At 38.5% G+C, this 22,555-nt stretch overlaps 1 protein-coding gene across 1 annotated transcript in view; it reads left to right on the forward strand.

The window, feature by feature from the left end:
• The first annotated feature begins 285 nt into the window (after positions 1-285).
• Positions 286-22,555, forward strand: part of SAMTOR (S-adenosylmethionine sensor upstream of mTORC1) — a 31,243-nt gene continuing 8,973 nt past the window's right edge. Inside the window, exons 1-3 of the mRNA XM_085042997.1 lie at positions 286-491; positions 12,958-13,099; positions 20,580-20,753. Coding sequence (XP_084899123.1) covers positions 341-491; positions 12,958-13,099; positions 20,580-20,753 — 467 coding nt within the window. The 5' untranslated portion in view covers positions 286-340. The remainder of the gene's footprint in view (positions 492-12,957; positions 13,100-20,579; positions 20,754-22,555) is intronic.

The following is a 22,555-nucleotide window of genomic DNA, read 5'->3' on the forward strand; positions in this document are numbered from 1 at the left end:
GGCACTGCCCCAGGACGCGTCGTGCGTTTTCCGCCTCAGTGTTTCACTAAGCATCGCTCAGTAAAAAACGTGACCCGCTCCAGATGCGTGGCACGGGAAGTTTTGTCGGAAAACACCCGTCCCAGAGCCGCGGGGTGCGGCCAGCGCGGTGCCCCGCGGAGAACAGAGCGCCCGGAGCGCGGGGCTGCGGAGCGCGGCCATGGAGCGGCGGGAGCGCGGACTCCATCTCCCGGCTGGCTGCGCGGCGGGGGCGGGCACGCGCATGCCCGCACGGTACCGCCCCGGCAGGGCGCGCACCTCCCCCTGGGCCGGGCGGTGCGCGGCGAGCAGCGGGAACACCATGGAGGCCGCTCCGCAGCCCCGGCCCCGGCCCGGCGGGGCCGCCGCCGCCTCCGCGCCGCCCCCGGAGCAGGAGCGGAAGCTGGAGCAGGAGAAGCTGTCGGGGGTGGTGAAGAGCGTCCACCGGCGGCTGCGCAAGAAGTACCGGGAAGGTAACGCGGGGGAGGGGGTCGCCCCGGCAGGGCCGCCGCGCTGCCCGCGCCGGCAGCGGCTCGGGGTGTCCCCCGCGGGCGAGGGTTGGCGGGCCGGCCCGGTGCCCCCGGCCCTGCCGAGGGGGTGTGTCCGGGAAGGGCGGCCGGGAGCAGCTCCGCGCTCGCTTCCTGCCCCTCCCCGGCAGAGCGGGGTCGCCGCCGGCTGCCCGCAGCCCCGCCGAGCGCACCCGATCGGCTGTGCCGGGGTCGTGCCGCTTTCCCGGAGCTGCTGCCAGCGGAGCCCCTTCTGCCCGAGGAGCGAGCTCCCCGGTCGGATCGCAGTGTTGTCCAAACTGAGGATCTGCAAGCGTGAGGACAGTAGATGATGAATGCCAAAAGAGATTGAATGGTGATCTGGAAAGGCACAGGTCTTTGTGAATTATTTGTGCCTCCTGTCTTTCAGTCGTAGTGCAGTAGTTCAAGGCAGGAGCACGAAGTGAAGGGGTTGGGGTAAAGCTGTTGTAAAATAAATTCCGTGTAGTCTTTGAAAAATCCACTTTGTCATCAGTATTAACGCCCTTATGCAAGGTTTTTAGGGGTGGTATTGGAATGCTTTAAAACCTCCCTGAAATGCTAACACAGGTTACAGAAAATTCATCCATCCATTCTTTCAGTGAGCCCATAGCTCGTAGTGTGTACCTCCAGAAGAACACACATAAAATGGGAGCTCTTCCTCTTGCAGGCACAAGTTCTTGCCTCTCCTGTGTGTTTGCGTATGACACTTCGGTTTAAAGAAACAAGGTCATACTGCCTTCTGGACTCCCAAAATCTCCACTGGAGCCAGCTCATGGGATTTGGGCACAAATAGCTGCCTATCTAGATACTGATCAAAAGCCGCTGTTTAGTTTGCCCTTGGTGAGGCAAAACTTAAGGGAGGATCTCCCTTCTTCACTCAAACGTTGGGAAAATGAGCACAGTATATTTAAAGATTCAAATCCTGGCAAAGGAGTCCAGCTTTTAGCAGTACATGTTTTTATGTTATTTCAGAGTGCCTGCAGATTAAGACAGACAAGGATTGGCACTGCTAACCTTTTTTTTAAAGTGAGCATTTTTTGTAACAACTGAATTTTTTCAACTACCTACTTCATAGCAAAAAGCAAGCTCGTCCTCAAGGGTAGGTTGCGTGTAGCTGGTTAAATGAAAGAGCCAACAGCATTTTCATTTACTTCCTATGACTTGTCAATCATGCGTTAGCGAAAACTTTACAATTATTTTCCTAGTCGCTCCAAATTACCAACATGGTATGTCGTTTCATTGAGTTAAAACAATTCATCACATCTATGCAACAAGAAGAGCTCCACCCATTGCCTACTCATCCAATAGTAGGTGGTCCTTGTTGCTGTTTGACCGTTAGCGGAGTGAAGAGATGAGTCCTTTCAGAGTGCTAAAAGAACTACTTTATTAAATAATTAACAGATGTATATACACATCAGAAGGCTGTTCAGATTGGCCAATGATCATCCACCCCCCAGGGATTGATTGGCCCAGGAGTTTGACCGCCTGTATACGAAAGGCCATTTCGATAACATGAAACTTTATTTATAAAACATAGAAGAAGAAGAGAAAATTTCCCGTGGGAAAGGTTTCTGTGCTGCCACAGGTCCTTACAAGTTACTAGTACTTAATAGCCAGTAATTCTTCATATGTTAGGTTCTTTCAGCTTAAGAATTCTAGTTTCAGAGTCTTTTCTCCCTGTATCTGCCTTTGCTTCCAAAGGCAGACTTGGAAATCTCCTTCTTGAATGCCTTTAACGTCATTCTGAAATTGTAATACTAGGACGTGCTTGATCTCTGAAGGGTCTTTTCTTGGAATTTTTTTCCTAATACTTGGTGACACTGACTGGCAAGTATGTTACCCTGACAAAATCAAAGTTGACAGTTTGTTAAATAGAAATAAAAAAATCAATAAATCATCTGTAATTTCCCTGTACCATTTGAATTATGACTTGAGTATGGAAAAGCAAAGAGGAAAAATCCCCTCATCCTTGCTTATGTGTTTACAGCTTTTTATGAGGGGAAAGCCTCTTGACTCCACAGTGCAGTGCACTCACTTCCTTATGAAGCAGAAACAGTATTCTGTATGATTCCAGAATCTTGTATTGTCTTTTTTTCTTTTCTTTTTCTACTCTGCCTCCTCTCATGTTTTACTAGAGTTCTGTGAAGCTAGTTTCCCTTTTGTCTAAATAAGCAAACAGTACTAGAATTGCTGTTGCATGGACTTTAGTGCTTTGTCTGTAGAAGCTAAAGTAGAATCACATATTAATTTTGTTAAACATGAAAAAGCATGTTCAGTATCCTGAAAGTTATATTATTATGTTGCACAGGTTAGATAAGTGTAAGAAAGCCCTTGGTATTGTAATATGATCCTAAGTTACTGTCTTCTTGGAAGTGTTGAAAGGAAATAGATGCATCCTTGAGACACTGAGATATGTGCTGATAGATTTTATTTGGACTTGATTTTAATAAGCTGATTTCTTTGCTGCTTCATTTGCCTTGTTGACGTTATCAAGGTTTGTGTTTTAGTGGGCAGTTGTAACACGCAAGCCAGTATATTGTCTGAGCTGCTTATAAATGGCACCATTGTTAAAATTTTGTTTCATTTTCTGCAATGGTTCCCCTCTTTTTTGAAGATGAGCCAGTGGAAAAGTGACAATATGCTCCAAAATTGCAAGCTAACATGTTTTTGAAGAAGTTGCATACTTGTCAGAAGTGCAAGAACAGTATTTCTTAACTAGGGAAGCATTGCAACAAATTTTTTGCAGCTACTAGGGAATTACTAGAATAAAGTTTAGTCAGCATCATGTCATGTAAAGGGTTCAATTTTGTTTTTTTTCCTGGTGAAAAATCATCAGGAAAAAAATCTTGGTGAAAAATTGTAATTCTGGAGATTGATCAAAGCTGAACCTTGGCTTATTTTTTAATTTCTGCACTTATTGAATGGCTTATACTTGTGAGAGTGGTGCATGGATTTTATATGTGGTTCTGTACTGTGCCTCATGTAATATCATAGCCCCATAGCCCCATGCCATTCATGATGGGCATTCACCATCGTTGTAGTGGTGCAGCTGACATGCTTTTAAGTTTGCACTGAAGTGTATTTTTTTGTTTTCTTCAACAATTTTAGTATTTTTGCTGTGTGACTAGTACTTATGTTTATTTTTGGATATTACTAGTATGACTTATACTGGGAATATTTAAATTTTTTTCTTGTTTTTCATCTCCTTTTTATCCTTCTACATTTCCTTCACTTCCCCTTATACCATCTCTGTTGCTAATAAGAAAATAAAGGGAAGCATGTCATCATAAATGCCATGGCAGATTTGGTATTTTGCAATTGTAGGCTACTTGTTTTTTCTACTGTGGGTCCTACAGTAGTATTCTATGTGATATTTTGAAATTATTTAATGAAGTTTAGCTAATGAGTATAGGTTTTAAATAAAAGCAATTGGTCCTTGTCCACACTGAGTAAATGTGTCAACTAAATCAGCTAATCATTAAGACATTGTTTCAGGCTACTTTAAGGTAGGGATAGAGAAGGACAGTACCTGTCTAGTGGTTCCTAAAAATAGACACCATTCCTGAGGTTAGCCTTTAAACTTTCTCATCATAAAGAAAACTATAAGTGAGAGTAACTCTTGAGGTGTGACATATTCTCTTAGGAGTCTCAGTATAAGACTCGGGTTTTTTTAGTTTTATTCCCACTTCCTGTTCAAACGGATTAGTTTAATCTCAATTATTTTAAACACCACTGTAAAATCCAAAAGCTGGAACTGCTCTCAAGTAGTTAGTTATTCACTTACGAGAAATTTCAGGGTTCTGGATGCGTGACACAAGCACTTAGTACAGAAATTAGGTTTTTTCATGATGTTTGAATTTCTGTTACTGCATGGAGATGAGGAAAAAACAATGTTTGATTCAGTTGCTTACCCTTAGTTTTGTTGCTTGGTACCACAGGTGACCCTAAATTTTACAGTTTTCCTCTATGCATCTTTTGGGCACCTGCAGCCATGGGCTGGAGTGTGTTTTATGGGTTGCATATATGCATGAATGTTTTAAATACTGCATGTAGGCTGATGTGTGTCGAGCCTGAGACACACACTTGTAAAAGCAGATTTAGTGGTTCCTAAGGAACTACACAAGATCTACTGAACATCTGCTATGTGATGTGTGTTTGTTTCCAATTGCTTGTAATAACCAAACAGGTTTCATTTTTACTGGAATAAAAATCCCTTCCCCTGATACAGAGGAATCCTGTTTTCCTCTCAGTTGTTTATTAACTTTGTGGTCATGCAGAGCTGTATTGATCAAGTAAAGATTTCTCTGTAGCATGACCCTCAATTATAGATGGTTTTGGATATAGTCTGAAAGGTGATTTACTAGACTCTACTTTTCCCTCAAAGTCCTGTAATGAGCACAAGTGGAAAAAATTTCTGAGGTATCTGTAAAGGTATTTTATGAAATGTTTTCCTGTGTGCTCCCTACAATAGTTAATTACTCCTAACATATGCCTGCTAAGGCTCTTGAGGCTTAGAGAATCACACAGAATTGTTGTTTGTCCTGTTACGAATTACCAAATCACAGAGGCTGACAAAAGCATTTCTAGGTGGCAGTTTGATTCCTTAACAGAAAGATTTGTTGAAACTTCAAGGAAATGGATAGCAACTTTCTAAAAGGTATTTCAGAAAATTAGGAAGAATTTACAGGACCCTACCATATGATAATAAGTAACCCAAGTAGGTAAGTGGTTTAGACCATTAGACAGAAGGGCTGTTGTGAACTCGGTTGCTTCATGGTCTCTTTGTCTAATGTTTTTCATGAAAAACTGTGAGAGAGCTTAAGTTCTTCCTGATGTGAAACAGGAAACATTTTGAAATGGTGTCATTTTTCACAGGACAGGAAAAACTTTGTCATTGCACTGTACACAATAAGTTAACAGTTGTTACTCCTTTTTGTTAAATATAACTGGTTTACAGTAGAAATAAACCTAAGTTTTCAACATACTCATTTATGTTTTACCACTTGCATTAATTTCTTGGAAAAGGAAGACATTTTGTAATACTAACTGTTAAACTTTCTGCAATGGAAACTAAATTATATTCAATTAAAATGAAAATTGATGCTAGTTTATGACATGAGCTTTAAGATACAATTGCCCTTACAGTTTGCATACCCCAGTTTTGCAGCAAAGCTTTCATTAGAAATCGCAAAAGATTTTACATTTTGGGAGATTTAATTACTACTATCATTTATTTAGCCCAGAAATTTGAAAACACACTGGCTACAGCATAGGCTTGCATTCACTGAACAAAGAGGTATATGTCACCTTCCCTACTCCTTTATTGCCCTGGCAGGGAAGATGATGTTCCTGTTACAGGGTCAGCATAATAAAATCTGTATCTATGCATCAGCTTCTTCTAAGTTTTGCTCCTGCATTTGCAAAAATTACCAAAATCAGTAGTTCCTGTTAACATATTCATCACTGTTTTGGTTGTGTGATGGTGCAGCACATAGTCCATCCCAAAAAATCAGATTTGGGAAAGAGAAGTTTCCAGTAGAATAGATCCAACACCTGGGGGCAGTAATTGCTTAAACTATCACATACATGCTGTTTGTGTGACAGCCATCAGAGATTTATAGCAGATCAGAGACACAATGGTTCTTCAGAGTGATCTAAGATAACCCCCAGTAGATGCTGAAATATCGGTGAATTGAGTCCTCAGAGAATGTTTCATGTAAACAGATGGTTAGGAAGTTTGCCTGAGAGGTCAGATGGAGAAACCCACATTTGGTCAAATGAATCCTTTCTATGTAAGTTGAAGGGAGGAACACTGATACTGAGGTAGAGAAAATTAGATTCTTGCATTTGATTTTTTAAAAAATATTTTATTCTGAAATAGTTCAGGTAACTCCTAAGAATTAACTCAGGTAACTCCCAGTCCAACATTAGCTCTGATTGCTTGGACTTTGTCCAAGTTGAAGTTCATGTTCTGTATATAGCCATGTAAAAGTGGAAAACAAAGAAGTAAAAAAACCCTAATATCTTTTCACAAGGAAAACTGGACATGCTTTTAGTATGACAGATGTTCAGTAAGTTTATCTTGTTTACAATGAAAATTACGAATGTCACAATATTTACTGATACTCCTCATGTAATTAATTTTTCTTACCATTGCCACAGCATCCATACATAAGTAGTACAGCTAAATTTCAACTGACAAGGTTAATGAGGAAATTTTGTTAGATATTCATAGGAATTTGATTTCAGCTTTAGCCTAGTGGATCGTGTAGGGCTGCTTTCCTCATTTACTGTTTAGTATGTTAAGCTAATTTACTGTTTCCAGTAAGTGAGAGGAATCTTAAGAGACTGAAAATGAGGTGGATTCTTTTCATTCTGCAATGCATTGCCATTAACAAAGAAAAGAAAACTCAAAGACCTTGCTAGGCATTGCTAGGCCAGCAGCTAGTCATCTGAAATTATCCAGCATTGTCATGGTCACCTGTTGATTGTGGGGGTAAGTTTCCTTTTTACAATGAGCAATACTTATTAATTTGTATTAAGGCAGTATTAATAGCTGCTGTGCAATAGTAACATGTCGGTTTTGCTTTTGTGTTTTGTTGTTAGTCAATATATTGAGTTTATTTTCTCTTCTACCAGAGCTATCAAAGCTCTGGTAGAGGAGAAAATAGGAAGGCAGTGTGTTGTTAAGTGGAAGTATTGCAAAGGGAATGGATTGAATCTGGTTTTTTACATTATTGATTATATCAGTATGTAGTTAGCCATGACTTCAAACCCTTAGACACTTGGGGGGTTTCTTTGTTGTTCTTGTTTGGGTGGGTTTCAGGGTTTTCTTGTTTAGTTTGGGTTTGTTTTTTGGTTGGGTTTTTATGTTTGTTTGTTTTCAGGTTTTTATTTGGTTTTGTTGTTGTTTTTTGATTTGGTTTTTTTCCCAATTAGAGCTACCTGGAATTGAGAATATTTTAGTTTCCCAGAAGGTAATAATGACAGTTCTAATTATGCTTTTTCTCAAGTGCGAATTTTTTTTCTTGGGTTTTTTTAGGGTTTTTTTGGTTTGTTTTGTTGTGGGGGATTTTTTTGTTTGTTTGTTAGGTGACTTGTTTTGTTTTGTTCTGTTTTGTTTTGTTTTGTTGGGGTTGGTTGGTTTTTGGTTTTTGGTTTTTGGTTTTGGGGTTTTTTTTAATTTTTTTTTTTTGGAGGATGTTTTTGCCTAAGATCTTAAACCTGCATTGCATGTACCTGAAGACTTATATGCACTGTGTCAGTGTCAGTTAACTTTGGGGATGCAAGGTGTCGTTTGGTGATGGATGAAGTATGTTGTACTTAGTTTTGAGATTGTGAGAGATGACGGCATTGTTTTTCCGAAGAGCACCAATGGAATTATGGAAAATAGTAATTACAACTCTCTTCTTGGGGGTGCAGATAGTACTGTTATAACTGTGTGACAACTACTGTGTTGCTTGATAAAGCAGAATTATTCAAATCAGTTGTTTTGGGTTTCATTCCATTCTGAAATGAAAAATACTGCCTTTTGCAGAACTGAGATCTACTTCTTTTATGTTACAGAGGATTATATTTTCCAAAAATATCAGTTGGCATAATTTGTTCTATCAGAAGTTGAAGAAAAATTGCCTAATTAATTTTTCTGTTTATTTTATAAGCATACCTTAAATGACAGTTCGATTTAACACTCTACAAATAAATGTCTCCTTAATATCATTTTTTTTAATGGGATGGAAAAAAGCTGGATTTTTCATTCTTAATAATAGACGGCCTGGAGAGAAGAATTACAGTGTAGGATTGTCCCTCCAAGAGTGGCAAATCTGGTCTTCTCCTGCTGTTCTGGGAACTTCTGATGAGAACTTGTAAATAAATGTGGAACAAAGGAAGTTCTTACTAATTTTGTATGGTTCTTCTCTATTAAAAATGTTTTCAGTTGTTGAAACATAGAGCTCACATTTGATCTCTATTGCTGTTACCCACAATTAAAATTATCTTGTAATTAAGGTCATTTAAAAATAACTTCTATGCTCCTGACCTGTTCTCTCTGTGACAGTATTTGGCAACTGCTGATTACTCTGTGGTTGAATTCAGGGTTATGACTTGGCTATTCTGTGGGCAATATTAATATGGGTGGAAATTCAGAGGGATTCATCTGTTCTAGGTAAGTAGTATTGGATTTTTGTTACTGTAAAGTGTGAGTTACTGAGAACAAATCAGTCAGTCATTTGTTCACTGACAGAATTCTAGGAAGCAATGGGCTTTGGCCTTTTTTATTTTTAAAGGAATAGTTAATCTTCAAAGTGAATGTGTTATTTATTTATTTTCTAGGTAATTGTGGATAAAGTAGAACAAACATTTAATAATTTTAAAATGGCATCACTCTAGTGGTTTGAGAGGTGTATGAAACTCCTGTTATTAGCTAGTTTTGCCAGTCACACTTTTCAGCTGGACACTGACATAACTGGCTCCTTGATGGAGATCTCAGGCACATGAAGATCTCTGAAAGTTCGCCGCCCAAAAGAGGTTTTAAATTGCATAAAAGGTAATCTGTAAGTGCATAGTTAGAGTGTTTAGTGCCTTCAACTTTGTTATGGTACGGTCATGAATATGTGAGATGAAAAGTTTAATACACAGGATCAAATATTAACTTAAAGATGTGATCAAAGGTGCAAGACCTATTTTTTAAAATTTTATTAGATTAGCCTACCACAAATTGCTGTTTAATTTGCAATGTTATTAATTGCTTAACAGAAGACTTTATGTATCTTATTTCTCTAGTAATTGCTTGTTTTGTCATTAAACCTTTCTGCATATTTTACTGCCCTCTTAGTTACATAAGCAAAAATTTATTGATTCATAAATAAATGTTTAACTCTAGTATAGAGTTAACGCCATATTTGCATTTGTGTTAAAATGTATGCTTGAAAAATTAATACACAGTGGATTATAATGTATTGATTGAAAAAAGTTAATACCTAATGTTTCTGTGTTCTGGATATCAGTTTGAAATTGAATGCTACGAGACTTATTGGAGTCACTATCTCAAAATCCCAACAGATAGGAAGGACCGTGTTTGCATTTTCAACTCAGTATTGGAGCATGATTCTGGATCTGGAGTTCCTGTATATCTAATGTGCCTGTTTGTGTCTTCTCAAAGCTCACTCTGCAAAAGTATGGGGGGAGACAAAACCACAACAAAACAAAACAATTCACTGCCATGCTACTTGCTTAAAGGAAACTAGACCCCAGACCCTTTGAAAGGCCTTGCACAATGGTGCTGGTGTCTTACGACAGCCCATTATCTGCAGTTGTTGTGCAGCTTGTATTCATGAAAGGGCAGAGAAATGGGCATTATATCAAAATCAGTATTGACAGTGGGCCAACAGCAGATGCTTAAAAAGAATAACTGAAAAATGCTGCGGGAGTATCACTGTGTGCTTGTATTTCTGTCTTTCAGTGATTTTATGGTCTAGGAGCTCCTGAGCTAGAAACCTCATTTTGAACACAGAATTTGTCATGGATTTTCTTCCCATAGTTTGCCCAGCTGCATGGACTTTATGAACTTCAGGCTTAATTATACATTTTATGAGGAAATAACTTTTTTCTTCTTTTAAGCTGCTTTTTGTGTCTCGTATTCTTGGAACAGCCAGAAGTTGGTCCACATTTACTTTCCCTCTGTCAGTTGTGATCTTGTAGAAGTTTGTCCTCCATTTTTCTTCTGTTTTCTTCTCTTCTATTTCAGAGTTCCTCGTACAAAAGCAGGGCTGTACCTGTCCCGTGTAGACAATTTCTGTATCTCTGTATTGGTAAATGAAAATAATCGAGAAGTGCATACAGAATTGACTTACTACAGGATGTGTGATGGAATTACTTTGTGGTGAATTTTTGACTTGTGTTCTGCATCTCTCTCTCCTAATATTCTATATCATTCAATTTTATTTTCTTGTCAGCTCAGAGCCATGTTCAGCAGGGTATCAGGGCAGCTGAATAGGCAGCTGAGCAGGATTTGGTGTTAAAAAGCATCACTACTTTGCTGTTAGTAAGGGTAGGCTAGTTAAGAACATCTGGTCTTTGCATATTTCTTCTTTCCCATCTGTCTTATGTTTTAAAGAGAAGTGGTATTTGGAAATATAATTGCTTCAGAATAGACCAGATGAAGTAGTGAAATAAAAGAACAGTAATAAACTTCAGATTTTGTATTTATGGTGTTTTCCTTCAGTATGTGTTCATTCATTTACTTTTTACCTTTCTTACTGGCCTCGTATTCAAACAAATCTTTAGCAATTGCAAGCCATTGAGGCATTTCACAGTTGTCTGGACCGTGCAGTAAGATTCAGAGTCTTATTCAGGGAAACTATGACACTTTCTTTAAGTTGCACCAGAATTAATTTGCTGTTGAAAATCACTTAAAACTTTGCTAGTGCTTTCTGGCTTGGTGCTGTATCGGTTCTGCACTTTGACACAAGAAATACAGATTGCTAGGAGTTGTGTTTGTTTTGCCCCCTGTGCTGGTAGGCCACTGTTGATGCCATTTTCTGCTCTCTTTTGTCAGTAGGGTATATTTTGTTCTGCATGTTTGTTTCTACAAAAGGCTCTCCTGAAAGCACTGGAAAAATGCCCCACAGGTTCTAGCAGAAGCCCCTGTGGGGACCTGCTTGCAACTTGGGTGTTTTCTCTGGTCTCGTGGTCAGCTGTTGACCTTGCTGATACCTTTTCTTATAAAGCATATCTCTCTGAACTTGAATCACTTGGGAAATAATGAGGGATGCCATTAAATATTATACCTTTTGGGTTATTTTTGTCCAGTGTAATAAGTTTCTGATATATGCTTGTTGAATAGCGAGTAGAATACATGATTTCTTCCTTATTTTGATAACATTAAATTGTGGCCACTCCCTTCCAGCTCAACTGCCATCTCATACAAGGGAGTATAAACACCTAATTTTAAACATGACTCACTTTGATGATTGTACAAGTGTGCTAGGTGCTTATTTCTGAAAATTGCTATGACATCCCTAAACCAAACCTAAGTAGGGAGTAAACCTGGATGGTTGATTTAAATCTTTTAAGTATACATCTACACTTGACCATAAGAGCCAGTCTTTCTGTAAGTGGAGGACAAATGAGGTGAGGATTGTTGTTGCTTTGCACAGGAGGGAAGAAATGAAATGGTTGTCACTGGAAGAAACCTTTGCTTTACTGCTAATTAAAACAAAGTACATCAAAGAAATTGCTGTGTGTTACAAACAGAAATTTCTTACTGATGTGCGGACAGATCATACTGTAAGCTACTTTCCGGCTTTAACAGACGTTAGAAGCCTGTTAGTTTATGGCTGATACACTTTAAAAGTATTTCTTTCTACTATAAAGATGCTACAGGATGGAACCATGTTGTGAAAAGTGTGTTGTTTGTCCAAGGTAAAGCTTAAAATAGAGCCGTGTTCTTGAAAACCTATTCTTAGCTGTATTAGCTTGTAGGTTCAAAATCTGTACATATTTTTTATTCTGCAGATTGACATATATTCTAGATGTGTGCACACATTTGTGATTAAGAAACACAAAAGAAATTAGTGAACATCATACCAGGAGAGCGTCTTTCTTAGGGCAGAAATATCCTTTCAGTAAGGTACACCAGGGGTTTGCATGCTCTGTAGGAATTGTGGCTAGCCATGACTAGCATTTATCTTGTTTTTATTTAGCAGTACATTACGTAAAGCAGGCTAGGAGAAGTTGATACTTAGGAGCAAAAAAGGAAAATCATCATGTTTAATTACTTTGAAGTGCCAGAACTTAACCTGCAAAACTTCTTTTCAGCAAGGTGACGAGCATGGAAACAAGTCTGTCCCTAGAGATCAGCAGAGGAGTTTGTCATTTCCTGACTATAGTTCATTTGATTCTTCAGTACTATGCCCTAGAAGCTAATTTACTGGGACTGGCTAGATTAAACAGAAATCAATGAGGGTTTGAATTCCTTTTTCTTTCCAATGTTCTCAAAGAAGTCTATATTCTGGGTTCAACTTTCATGACTTTTTCATGTAATGCCATCCACAGTATTTGCCGTGGACATGAATGCTAGTACAGACCTTTAAATCTTTCATTTCTAAAATGTTTGTCATATTAATACTCAGGCACAGAAACCTGAAAGCAAAACTTTTTAGGGACTTTAATTTCACAGAACAAACTGAACAAAATCTGTGTACTAATACTTCTAGTTTCTTAACTAGATAGCTCCTTCCTGCTCCAAAACTTTGAATTTTGTGTTTATGACTAGAGAAAGGGAACTTGTTTTTGTTACGTGCAGGTAATCTCTTGGGGCATTATGTAACTTTTAAACTGGATGGGGATTTTGCCATGAAGATAATGAGACACTTTGTATCTGATGTGCAAATTTTTTTGTTTGTTTGTTTAGTGGGAGACTTTGATAAGATCTGGCGTGAGCACTGTGAGGATGAGGAAACTCTGTGTGAATATGCTGTGGCAATGAAAAACCTTGCAGATAATCACTGGGCAAAAACTTGTGAAGGGGAAGGCCGAATTGAATGGTGTTGCAGGTAAAAAATGTATTTGAAACATGCATGCTTCTACTTGCAATTATTTATAATACAAAGCTTAAGTGTTTTTTACTTTATGCCAGTGTTTAACGTTTGTCCTATAGTATGTTAACAATTTATTGCTTTCTTCAAAAAAATACCCTCTCTGTGTTCCAGTTTACTAAGGAAATAGCTTTTTCAGGGGGTTGGTTTAATTTGTACATATAATAGTGTTTAATCTCTAATGCAAATCTCTGGTACTTAATTTTCAGTTCTTAATCTCTTGTGACAGACTTTAACCACTGTGAAACTTGTTTTAAATGTATTTAAAACTCTAAAATTCCTATTAGCCATAAACATCTAGTTTTTGTTGGGCTATGAAATGAGGAGCTAAATGATTTCAATCCTCGAGGAAAATAAATACTAAAAAAAGGAGAAATGTTGGTCATTCAGAATTCTTGCATACAGCTGGCATCCAAGACTTACTATGAAATCTGTGCAGCAGAAAAAAACAAAATGCTGTTGAGATTTAAAAGGGAAGAGAGTCTTATCAGTGGTCCTGCCATTGGAAATGGGATGACTTCAGAAAACCAAAAAGTAATCTTGTGTGCCAGTTTGTAGGTCTGCAGGTGAGTGTTGCAAAGTGCTGAGCAAAAGACAACAAAAAACATTAGATGTGGTAATGTTAAATTTAAATTCTCTCAAGCCCATAAAACAAAAAATGGAAGAGGGGATTAACTGTGAAACACTTGATCTTGGTGGCGGCTTGAGCTGTTCTGTGGCTTCTGGAAATGGAGCAAGTAATAACAAGCTGGGCTTTTTTTCCCTAGCAGGAACTCTTAAATATTTGAAAACCATTCCTTTACTTACCAATGTTTTATTCTTTAGCTTAGAAAAAAAATCCATTGTAGTTAAGTGTTCTTTATAGACGTCTTTCTGGACATGCTTTGTGTATATTTATCCCAATTACATGAGAGGTGACTCAGTTATAAAGAACTAAGCCCAAAAATGGACGCAGTGTTTCAATGGCTCTGTCAGGGATAAAAAAAATAAAGAGATTTTATTAATATTGTAGTAAACTCTTGTTTATGCTGTTGACCTTGTTTGGTGGGGGTTTGAAATTTTGTTGTTTGGGTGTTTTTGTTGGGTTGGTTTGTTTGTGTGCTTTTTTTTGTTACTTGGCATGGCACTGACTTATGCTCACTTGTGATCCCCAGCTGCCTATTTCTGTTACCAGCTTCCTGAATTGCTAGTTGTTTACTGGTATTTGTGCTATTCATTACTTCTGTGGAAATGCTGATATTTTTATTTCTCTTTACTACATTACACTCCCTCGAATCATGTTGAATTCTAATATTGCAATTTCTTGCAGCATCTTCCTCCCACCCTGCCCTGGTTTGGCATCATTCTCAGATCACTTGAAAGGAACTGAAATTGACTGTTCCACAGTTCAGGTTGTCTGTGAGAAAAATAGTTGTACTGGACCCAAGACAGATTCCATGCAGCATTGCTTGATATTTTCTTACAATTTGATTGTCAACTAATATGCGAAACATTTTCATTAGAGCTCTGTGTGTTTACTTTAATTTCAGCTAAGCAGAAATCCCTTAGCTTATGGCAAGTTTGTGTCTTACCCTGTAGGACAGGATGATGTTTATTGTGGACAGGGGAGGACAATTGATGACTTGAATATTGAAGGTCTTGGGCTCCCACTTGGTTTTTGTTAGAGACCATTTACAAAGTAAACATTGAATTAAGTGGCCAGTTTGGGCTTTGCAGCCTGAACTGATATTAGGAAGAGAATCCACCCACTAGGAGACACTGAAATGCTCTGTCTTTGTATAAAGCTTCAGATAAAGCACGTAGCTTTTCAGTTTGCAAAGTCAAGGGATCAGGAGTTTTTGCATTAATAGAGAGGGGTGCTTTTTTCTTCTATGTGTCTCAGATTATTCTGAGGCCTGGATTGCTAAATACCAGAACATATCAGATTGACTTTGTGTTCTGCAATTTTTTGTTCCTTCTCACAGGGCCAAGAGGTGTGCCAGACAGGTGGCAGGTCCTATTGTTACTCCTCCTTGTGCCTGGGTGCATAACTGCATGCAAGAGAACTTGCACGAGAAGTGAAAGCTTTTGCTCAATGCTTATTACTATGTCACCATGACAGCAGGAAGGTAGCTGTTTCATATTAGATGAATTTTAATTTGTGAGTGGAATGCTGAAAATAGTTTGGAACCACAAATGTATCCCTTCTGAAGAAGGGAGAGACTGAGTTTTGTTTTAATTTGAAGGAAGATCTTTCAGAGATCGGAAACTGAGAAGTGTTTTTTCCATTCGTTAGGAAAAAAAAAAGAAGTACAAAAGACTGTATGGGGTTTTGTTCTTTCTTCTATTTCATTGTATTCTCTTAGCATCTGATAAAATAAATCAGATAGTGTAGAATAACCACTAGGGAAGCTATGTGTACTTCTTAGGGTCAAGAATAACAATTTCGTTTTTCTTTCAAGAGACTTTCTAGCTATTTAGTTGAAGCCACTGGAAAAATTCTGACATTAATTCTTATACCAGATGATATAGAAAGTGTTATTTTACTTTTTCATTAGTTTTGATTTAAAGAAACTTGTATCTAGACTCTAGAAACTAAAAGATGGAAACCAGTACGTAATAGACCATGCTGGTGGCCATATGCTGAGTTGTATAGGATGAATTTTATTTATTGTGTCAAGGAAACATTTTAAAACTGTTAACTGGGGAGAGGGACAGGGAAAGAGGGATTAAAACTTTATTAGCTTTCAGAGCCAGGTTAATGATCCCCTGAGTGGTGATGTAAAAAGCCTGGGCAACACTCAATCCTTCCTTCCTTCCTTCCTTCCTTCCTTCCTTCCTTCCTTCCTTCCTTCCTTCCTTCCTTCCTTCCTTCCTTCCTTCCTTCCTTCCTTCCTCCCTTCCTTCCTCCCTTCCTTCCTTCCTCCCTTCCTCCCTTCCTCCCTCCCTCCCTCCCTCCCTCCCTCCCTCCCTCCCTTCCCCTATATATATTTAGAAAATTGAATGTAACTAGCAAGTGGTATTTTCAACTTAACACTTCTGTTTCTCTTTCATTTCTATTACAACACATAACTTAAAAAAAACAAAATAGGGTAAGACGGTGTTTACCCTGAGCAATAGTTGTAACTCCTTAATTTTAGCTGGCATAGACAGGCTGTTAACCTTTGTATGGATAGTGAATACCAGCCTGTTCTGGTTCTATTTAGAGCAGAATAAGCCTGACCAGCAGGTTTGCTCCTTTCTGTTGCTTTTGCCTCAGTGTTCAGACTTGTGTTGACTTGACTGTTTTTTTTAAAGAGCAAAAAGTATCTGCTCTTCAGTGACAAAACACTATCTAGACCAGCATTTTTTTTAAAAAGTCTTTTGACTGTTTCATGAGAAAAGAAATATGGTTCTGATAAAATTAATGACATGTTAGTACAGAACTGTTAGGAAAAGTTTGCAGAGAATAGATGTGAGATACTTACCTTAAAATGTGAATTACTGAGACGGATTCTGTCTAAGTCTGTCCCTTTATCCATAACTAATCAATGCATTTATTAGCAGTCTGCTAGAATAAAGTGTATTTACTAAATTTGGAAGTGAGACCAAAGAGAGAGGCATTGTCACTCTGAGAGCAGAATTAAAATTAATACAATTGTAAACTATACTAAACATTATCAACTATATTAAATATCAGCTCTACAAATAAAGGCCAGGGAATAATTGATTGTGTCAGTCTTTCAAAAAACCATTTGGATTCTGTAGCAGGCTGAATCCAAACTGAATATGAAGTGGTCATGGAATACTTTTGCAGTAGAGGCAAATATCATACTTAAGTGTGTTAATGAGATTGTCCACAACATATGTAAAGTACTCCTCTGACTTTATTTAGCATTGCCAAAATACCACCATGGCCACTGCATTTAAAAAACAACAAACAGCAGCTCAGCTCCAAGAAAGATAAAGAAATAATCAAAAATCTTTTTTTTTTCCCCACAAAAGCCTTGGTGTTCTTTTCCAGAAACGGGAGCTGTCTAGTCAAAAGAAGAGAAGACTAAGTAATCTGTTAGAGGATCTTTGAGAATAACAGGTCTCTGCTAGAACTGGAAGGCTGATCCTGTTTTATTGGAAGATTGAATGAATGAGCGTTTGCAAGTCCCTTCAACACCATTTTGCAGTTTTTTGGATGAATGCAATTAGTCAAGCAATTCATTGCAAGGAGAATGGAATTGAGGGAGGTGGCAGAAACAGCAGGAGGGGAACCATTTAAAATAGGAAAAGATAATGTTCAGTGTTCACGTTTGTATGGCAGTCTTAATTTCTGCTGTTAAACACATTGTTTGCTGATAATACTAAATTGTGAGGAGCTGTCAACTCCCTTGAAGGCAGAGAGGCTCTCCAGGGAGATGTCAACAAATTAGAGGGCTGGGCAATCATGAATTTGCTGAATTTTAACAAAGACAAGTGCCAGATTCTGCACCTGGGATGGGGCAACCCTGGATGCCATGACAGACTGGGGAATGAGATACTGGAAAGCAGTGCTGCAGAAAGGGACCTGGGGGTCCTGGTGGATGGCAAATTGAATGTGAGTCTGCAGTGCCCTGGCAGCCAGGAGAGCCAACCCTGTCCTGGGGGCATCAGACACAGCATTGCCAGCCGGGCAAGGGAGGGGATTGTCCTGCTCTGCTCTGATCTGCACTGGGGCAGCCTCACCTCGAGTGCTGGGGGCAGTTTTGGATGCCACAATATAAGAAAGATATAAAGTTTATTAAAGTTAAAGAGGACATCCAAAGGAGGGCAGCAAAAATGGTGAAGGGCCTTGAGGTGAACTGTGTGAGGAGCAGCTGAGGTCACTTGGTCTGTTCAGCCTGGAGGAGACTGAGGGGAGACCTCATTGCAGTTACAACTTCCTCATGAGAGGAAGAGGAGGGGCAGACACTGATCTCTTCTCTATGATGCCCAGTGACAGGACCTGAGAGAATGGCCTCGGGTTGTGTCAGGTTTAGGTTGGATATTAGAAAATGTTCTTCACCAGAGACTTGTTGGGCACTGGATGAGGCTCCCCAGGGAAGTGGTCACAGCACCAAGCCTGACAGAGCTCAAGAAGTGTTTGAATACTCTCATGCACATGGTGTGATTCTTGGGGCTGCTCTGTGCAGGGCCAGGAATTTGGACTTCAGTGACACTGATGGATCCTTTCCAAATCAGGTTATTCTATGATTCTATGCCTACTTTGTTCTGACAAGAGCATATTTGTTTGTTGAACACTAGAGCTAATTAGAGCAGGGATCATATGATAACTGCTGACTGTTTTCAAGTTCTTAGAATCCTCTGGCAATAAAAGATATTGCCTCCAGAAACTGGCTTGGCGTGGACACAGCGCAAGAGAAACATCTGATTACAGATCTAGTTGCAGCACTCAAAAGGAAGATGTCTCAAACCCCTAAAACTGAGACCAAAAATCAAAAACAAAGTGAGAAAATGTATTCTATACAAGTTTCTCAACTTGAAGTTTAAAAAATATAATTATGCTGATAAAAAGTTAGAATGCTTTACAATGAGAGCCCTAGTGTTCTCACCTATGCTGAACACTCTTATTCCTTTAACGTGAAGCTGGGTGTGCATGACAATTGTGAAATATTTTTAGTCCAAAGTAAACTTGACTGCTCTTCTAGGTATGATTAAGGTGTACAAGGGCAATTGAGACTTCTCCTTCCCTTCACTTTGGAGGCTGGGAGGTGGATGAGTTAAATGTGTAGAAGGATTTGCAATTTTATTTTCTTTCAGGCTAGCAGCTCTGACAGTTGACATTTATAAACTTGTTCCTCATTGTGTGGAAGATGGGGAGAAATGTTTTGCACACAGAAACCATGATGAGAAGTCCAGACGTTACTTCAGCTCTGAAGGGAAGTTTGTTATTTCTCTGTACCCTCACTGAAAGTCAGCTTCAGTATTAGGTTTTGGTTAGTGAATATTCTAAGGAAAATTAGTCAAGCTCACTTTTTCCTCATTATAAAGCAGAAGGAAAGAGTCGGCAATAAAACTGGGTGTTTGAAGTCCTCAAGCATTGATTACAGCTATCAGAAACTGCTTTTTGCCATGATAAAAGTTGACCACACCAGCTTTGATTTAGTTGTTCATTATTACTTCATGAGAAGAACTAATTAACGATTCTGTTACAGCTTTTGAATTTCATATCGTGTTTTTTGGTAATGTCCCCCTCTTTTCTTTCTGTTTTTTCATTTTATATTCAATTGAAACCCTTGGATTTGGTCACTTTTTGAAAACAAAGCTTCTCTTTTCTTGCTGGAGAATATTAACAAAATCATATGTATTCATATTGGCTTTTACTGAGACTTCCTTTACGTGTCCAACCCAAATGGCAGAGCAAGGGGGCTCAACTGGAACCAGGTTATTTACCATTTGAGATTTGAAGTATGCAAGATAAGTTTCACTGAGGAAATACAAAGATTTTATTTTTTTATTTCTTTTTTAAAGCAAAGACATGAACTGCACACTTCACCCAGAGACCTAACTTGTCTCTCTTCTAGGAAATCAAAACAGTTTAGACCTGAAATATTTATTTCACAGTTTGTGTGAACTGTAGCAAGTGTCAGCTAAGGTAGCATTTACATTGCACAATTCTTCACAAGCAAGTATGTTAATTGTAGAGCTAATGTTGTGTCATCAAAGACTGAATGTTTAATTGCCAGTTAAAAATGGAGCCGTGTCAGTTCTTACAATTATAAAATAGATTCCTTAATTTTCATTTTGTAGATAATTGAGATGCTCTGTTCCACACTTGAGACAGTTGTTAAATGTAGTCTTATGTAATAACTGCATACGCAAAACCAGAGTGATCAATGATGGCTTTTAATGGCTGTGAAGTTAAACATGTGGTTACATCAACAAGTTACCATAGGGTAAACAACGGAGTGCATTAGCTCTGGTAGCTGCCAGTGCAGTGAGTGCCCACATATTCACTGTAAGCCCACAGGAGGTGTGAGGGTCACTTCTGCAGGGGGAGTGCATAGACAACTCCTCTGAGAGCTCAGGAGCCAAAAGGACAACGTAGTAATCATGCCAGGAAAAGCATAAAGGAGGGATAACCCTCAGTGGCTATGAAGTGCAGTATGATCTGAAGTTATTTTGTTTGAATTATGTGGTTTGGCTGGCGTTTTTTGGTACCTTGTGGTACTGCACCACTATGCAGAGCCTGGGATCTGAATGGGAAGAATTTTATCCATTCTCGGGCCTTCCTGTGGCACTTACCAGTTGTTCACTAGGGAAAACCCAGAAGAAGAAGATGCTTGTCCTTGTGGTTGACTTTGATACTGTCTTATGTGCAAATGAGAAAGGTCTGTTATGAAGAATATAGAATTATGAGAACTCAGTTGACATGATAGGGGTACAAGGATGGAAATGGCCAACAAGAGCATTCAGTTTTCCTGGGGAATTTTTCTTTTTGTCTTTCCAGTGTATGCCGAGAATATTTTCAGAATGGTGGAAAAAGAAAAGCACTTGAGAAAGATGAAAAAAGAGCACTTCTTGCCTCTAAGACCACTCCAGCTTTAACTGTTCCTCAGACTCCCAAGATTGAAGATCCTTTGCCAAACTTTGGCTTGACAAATCATGAAGCTATGACAGAAGAGTAAGTTTAACTTGTTTTTCAGATTTTTTTTCCTTTTTTGAGTGTTACAATTACCCTGACATTTTTTGTTCCTATAACGTGTTAGGTCAGTCTGATGTATTTTTAATAGTTAAAAAGGGTATTTTTGTGTGAATATATACATTTCAAGAGCTGTTTATGTTGTAGTATATTTTGGTGAATGCCACAAAAAAATTGCTTGAGAATGACAACTTAGTCATCTTCATTTAAGTGCTAGAGCAATTTCACTTTAGTGTGTCATTGGTGTACAATGCAATTTATATTAAACCTTGAGGTGAAATAAGGGAGATGTTAATTAAGTTAGAATCTAATGGCTGTTCAGCGCTGTTGAAAAGTCAATTGCTTATGTAAGTACTAAGTGCCAAATGTAAATATCAGAGTACTTAAAACTTTCTCTTCATAAATAATTGCAGAGAAACTCTTGATTCCAATTACACACTTCAAAAGCAATTTGGAATTACAAGCCTTAACTTTTAATGTGCTAGCTTTCTGATGACTGGCTCTGCAGAACTTTGTAGTATCCTTGAGGTATTTTCCAGACAACAGTTTTAATTTGTTTGTGACCTTCACGCAACTAAGAATTTTATTTTTGGCATCCAGGAATAACTTTATTATTTCAGTGAAGTCCCACCCTCCTTCTTTTTACCTAAATAAATATGGTTCATGCTTGTGGTTATTCCATGTGTGATGGAAAAAAAAATATATTTTGCAAGTGAATGAAATAATGAATGCATAAGCATAGAATCTATAAAAGTTACACTTATGATTTGTTTCATATTCTTTATAGATTAGTTCTTAGAACTTCCTGCACTAGTGTTTTTCTGTTGTGGAAAGAGATTTTTTCCCTCATTATTGTAGCATCTGCTCACCTCTTTGCCAGAATAAAGTTGATGAGTCTCTCAGAAATAATTTATGTGAGCAGTCCGTTTTTTTTTTTACTTTTATCTATATGAAAAGTAAGCCTTTCCACTTGTCCACAGTACTTCCTTCTATCCAAGAATGAGTTCTCTACATGGAATTAGAAACATTACAACTGCACCTGTTGTGAAGCTGGACATGAGAAAGACTCAGTTTTGCAAGATAAAAGTGGCTCTTCCATGCTGTTTAACAGCTCCTCTCTTCAATAAATCAGTCCCCCCTTTGCCTTCTCTTTGAGTATTATTTTTCTTCTTTTTCTGTCAAATTAAGCAGTCTTGCTTTTTACCCTTAGTGGTAAAAATCACAACCTTTTTGGTATGGGTTTTTCTCAGAAAGAATGTGCTGATTTGACCTTGGAAGGGACAACCTATCATTCCTACTTTCATATGTATCTCAGACACCTACACCTTCCCACTGGGTATATTTATGCATGGATGTTATGTAAGGTTTGAGGCCTAGCAGTATTACCACTCAGAACCAGATGTATATATTTGTTCTTCTCTTCTGGCAACAGCATAAGGCTCGTGAATTATTCCCCCTCCCATGCTTGATAAATAATAGAGTAGTTTAAAACTGTAAAAAAGGCAATCAGCACTTGAAGTGATTCATTTCAGAGATCAAGTGACTTTTCTTATGGTCATGCAACTGTTCTGGTTTTATCTACTTCAAGAGAAAATGTCACTTGGCTGTACAGCACCTTGTTGAATAATAGATGCATTTTTAAAGGGGCTAATAGTCAAGAGCTGGAGTCCATTTAATCAACTTAAGAGTCATAAAACTGTTTGGGTTGGATTGAGACCATTACATTATCATTTTCATCCAAGTCTGGAAAATTTGTTGCTTTCATCTTCATTCTGAAATCTCAT

The sequence above is a fragment of the Lichenostomus cassidix genome, chromosome 1Aa, assembly GCF_008360975.1.
Source record: "Lichenostomus cassidix isolate B80296 chromosome 1Aa, HeHo_3.0, whole genome shotgun sequence".
Taxonomy (NCBI): domain Eukaryota; kingdom Metazoa; phylum Chordata; class Aves; order Passeriformes; family Meliphagidae; genus Lichenostomus; species Lichenostomus cassidix.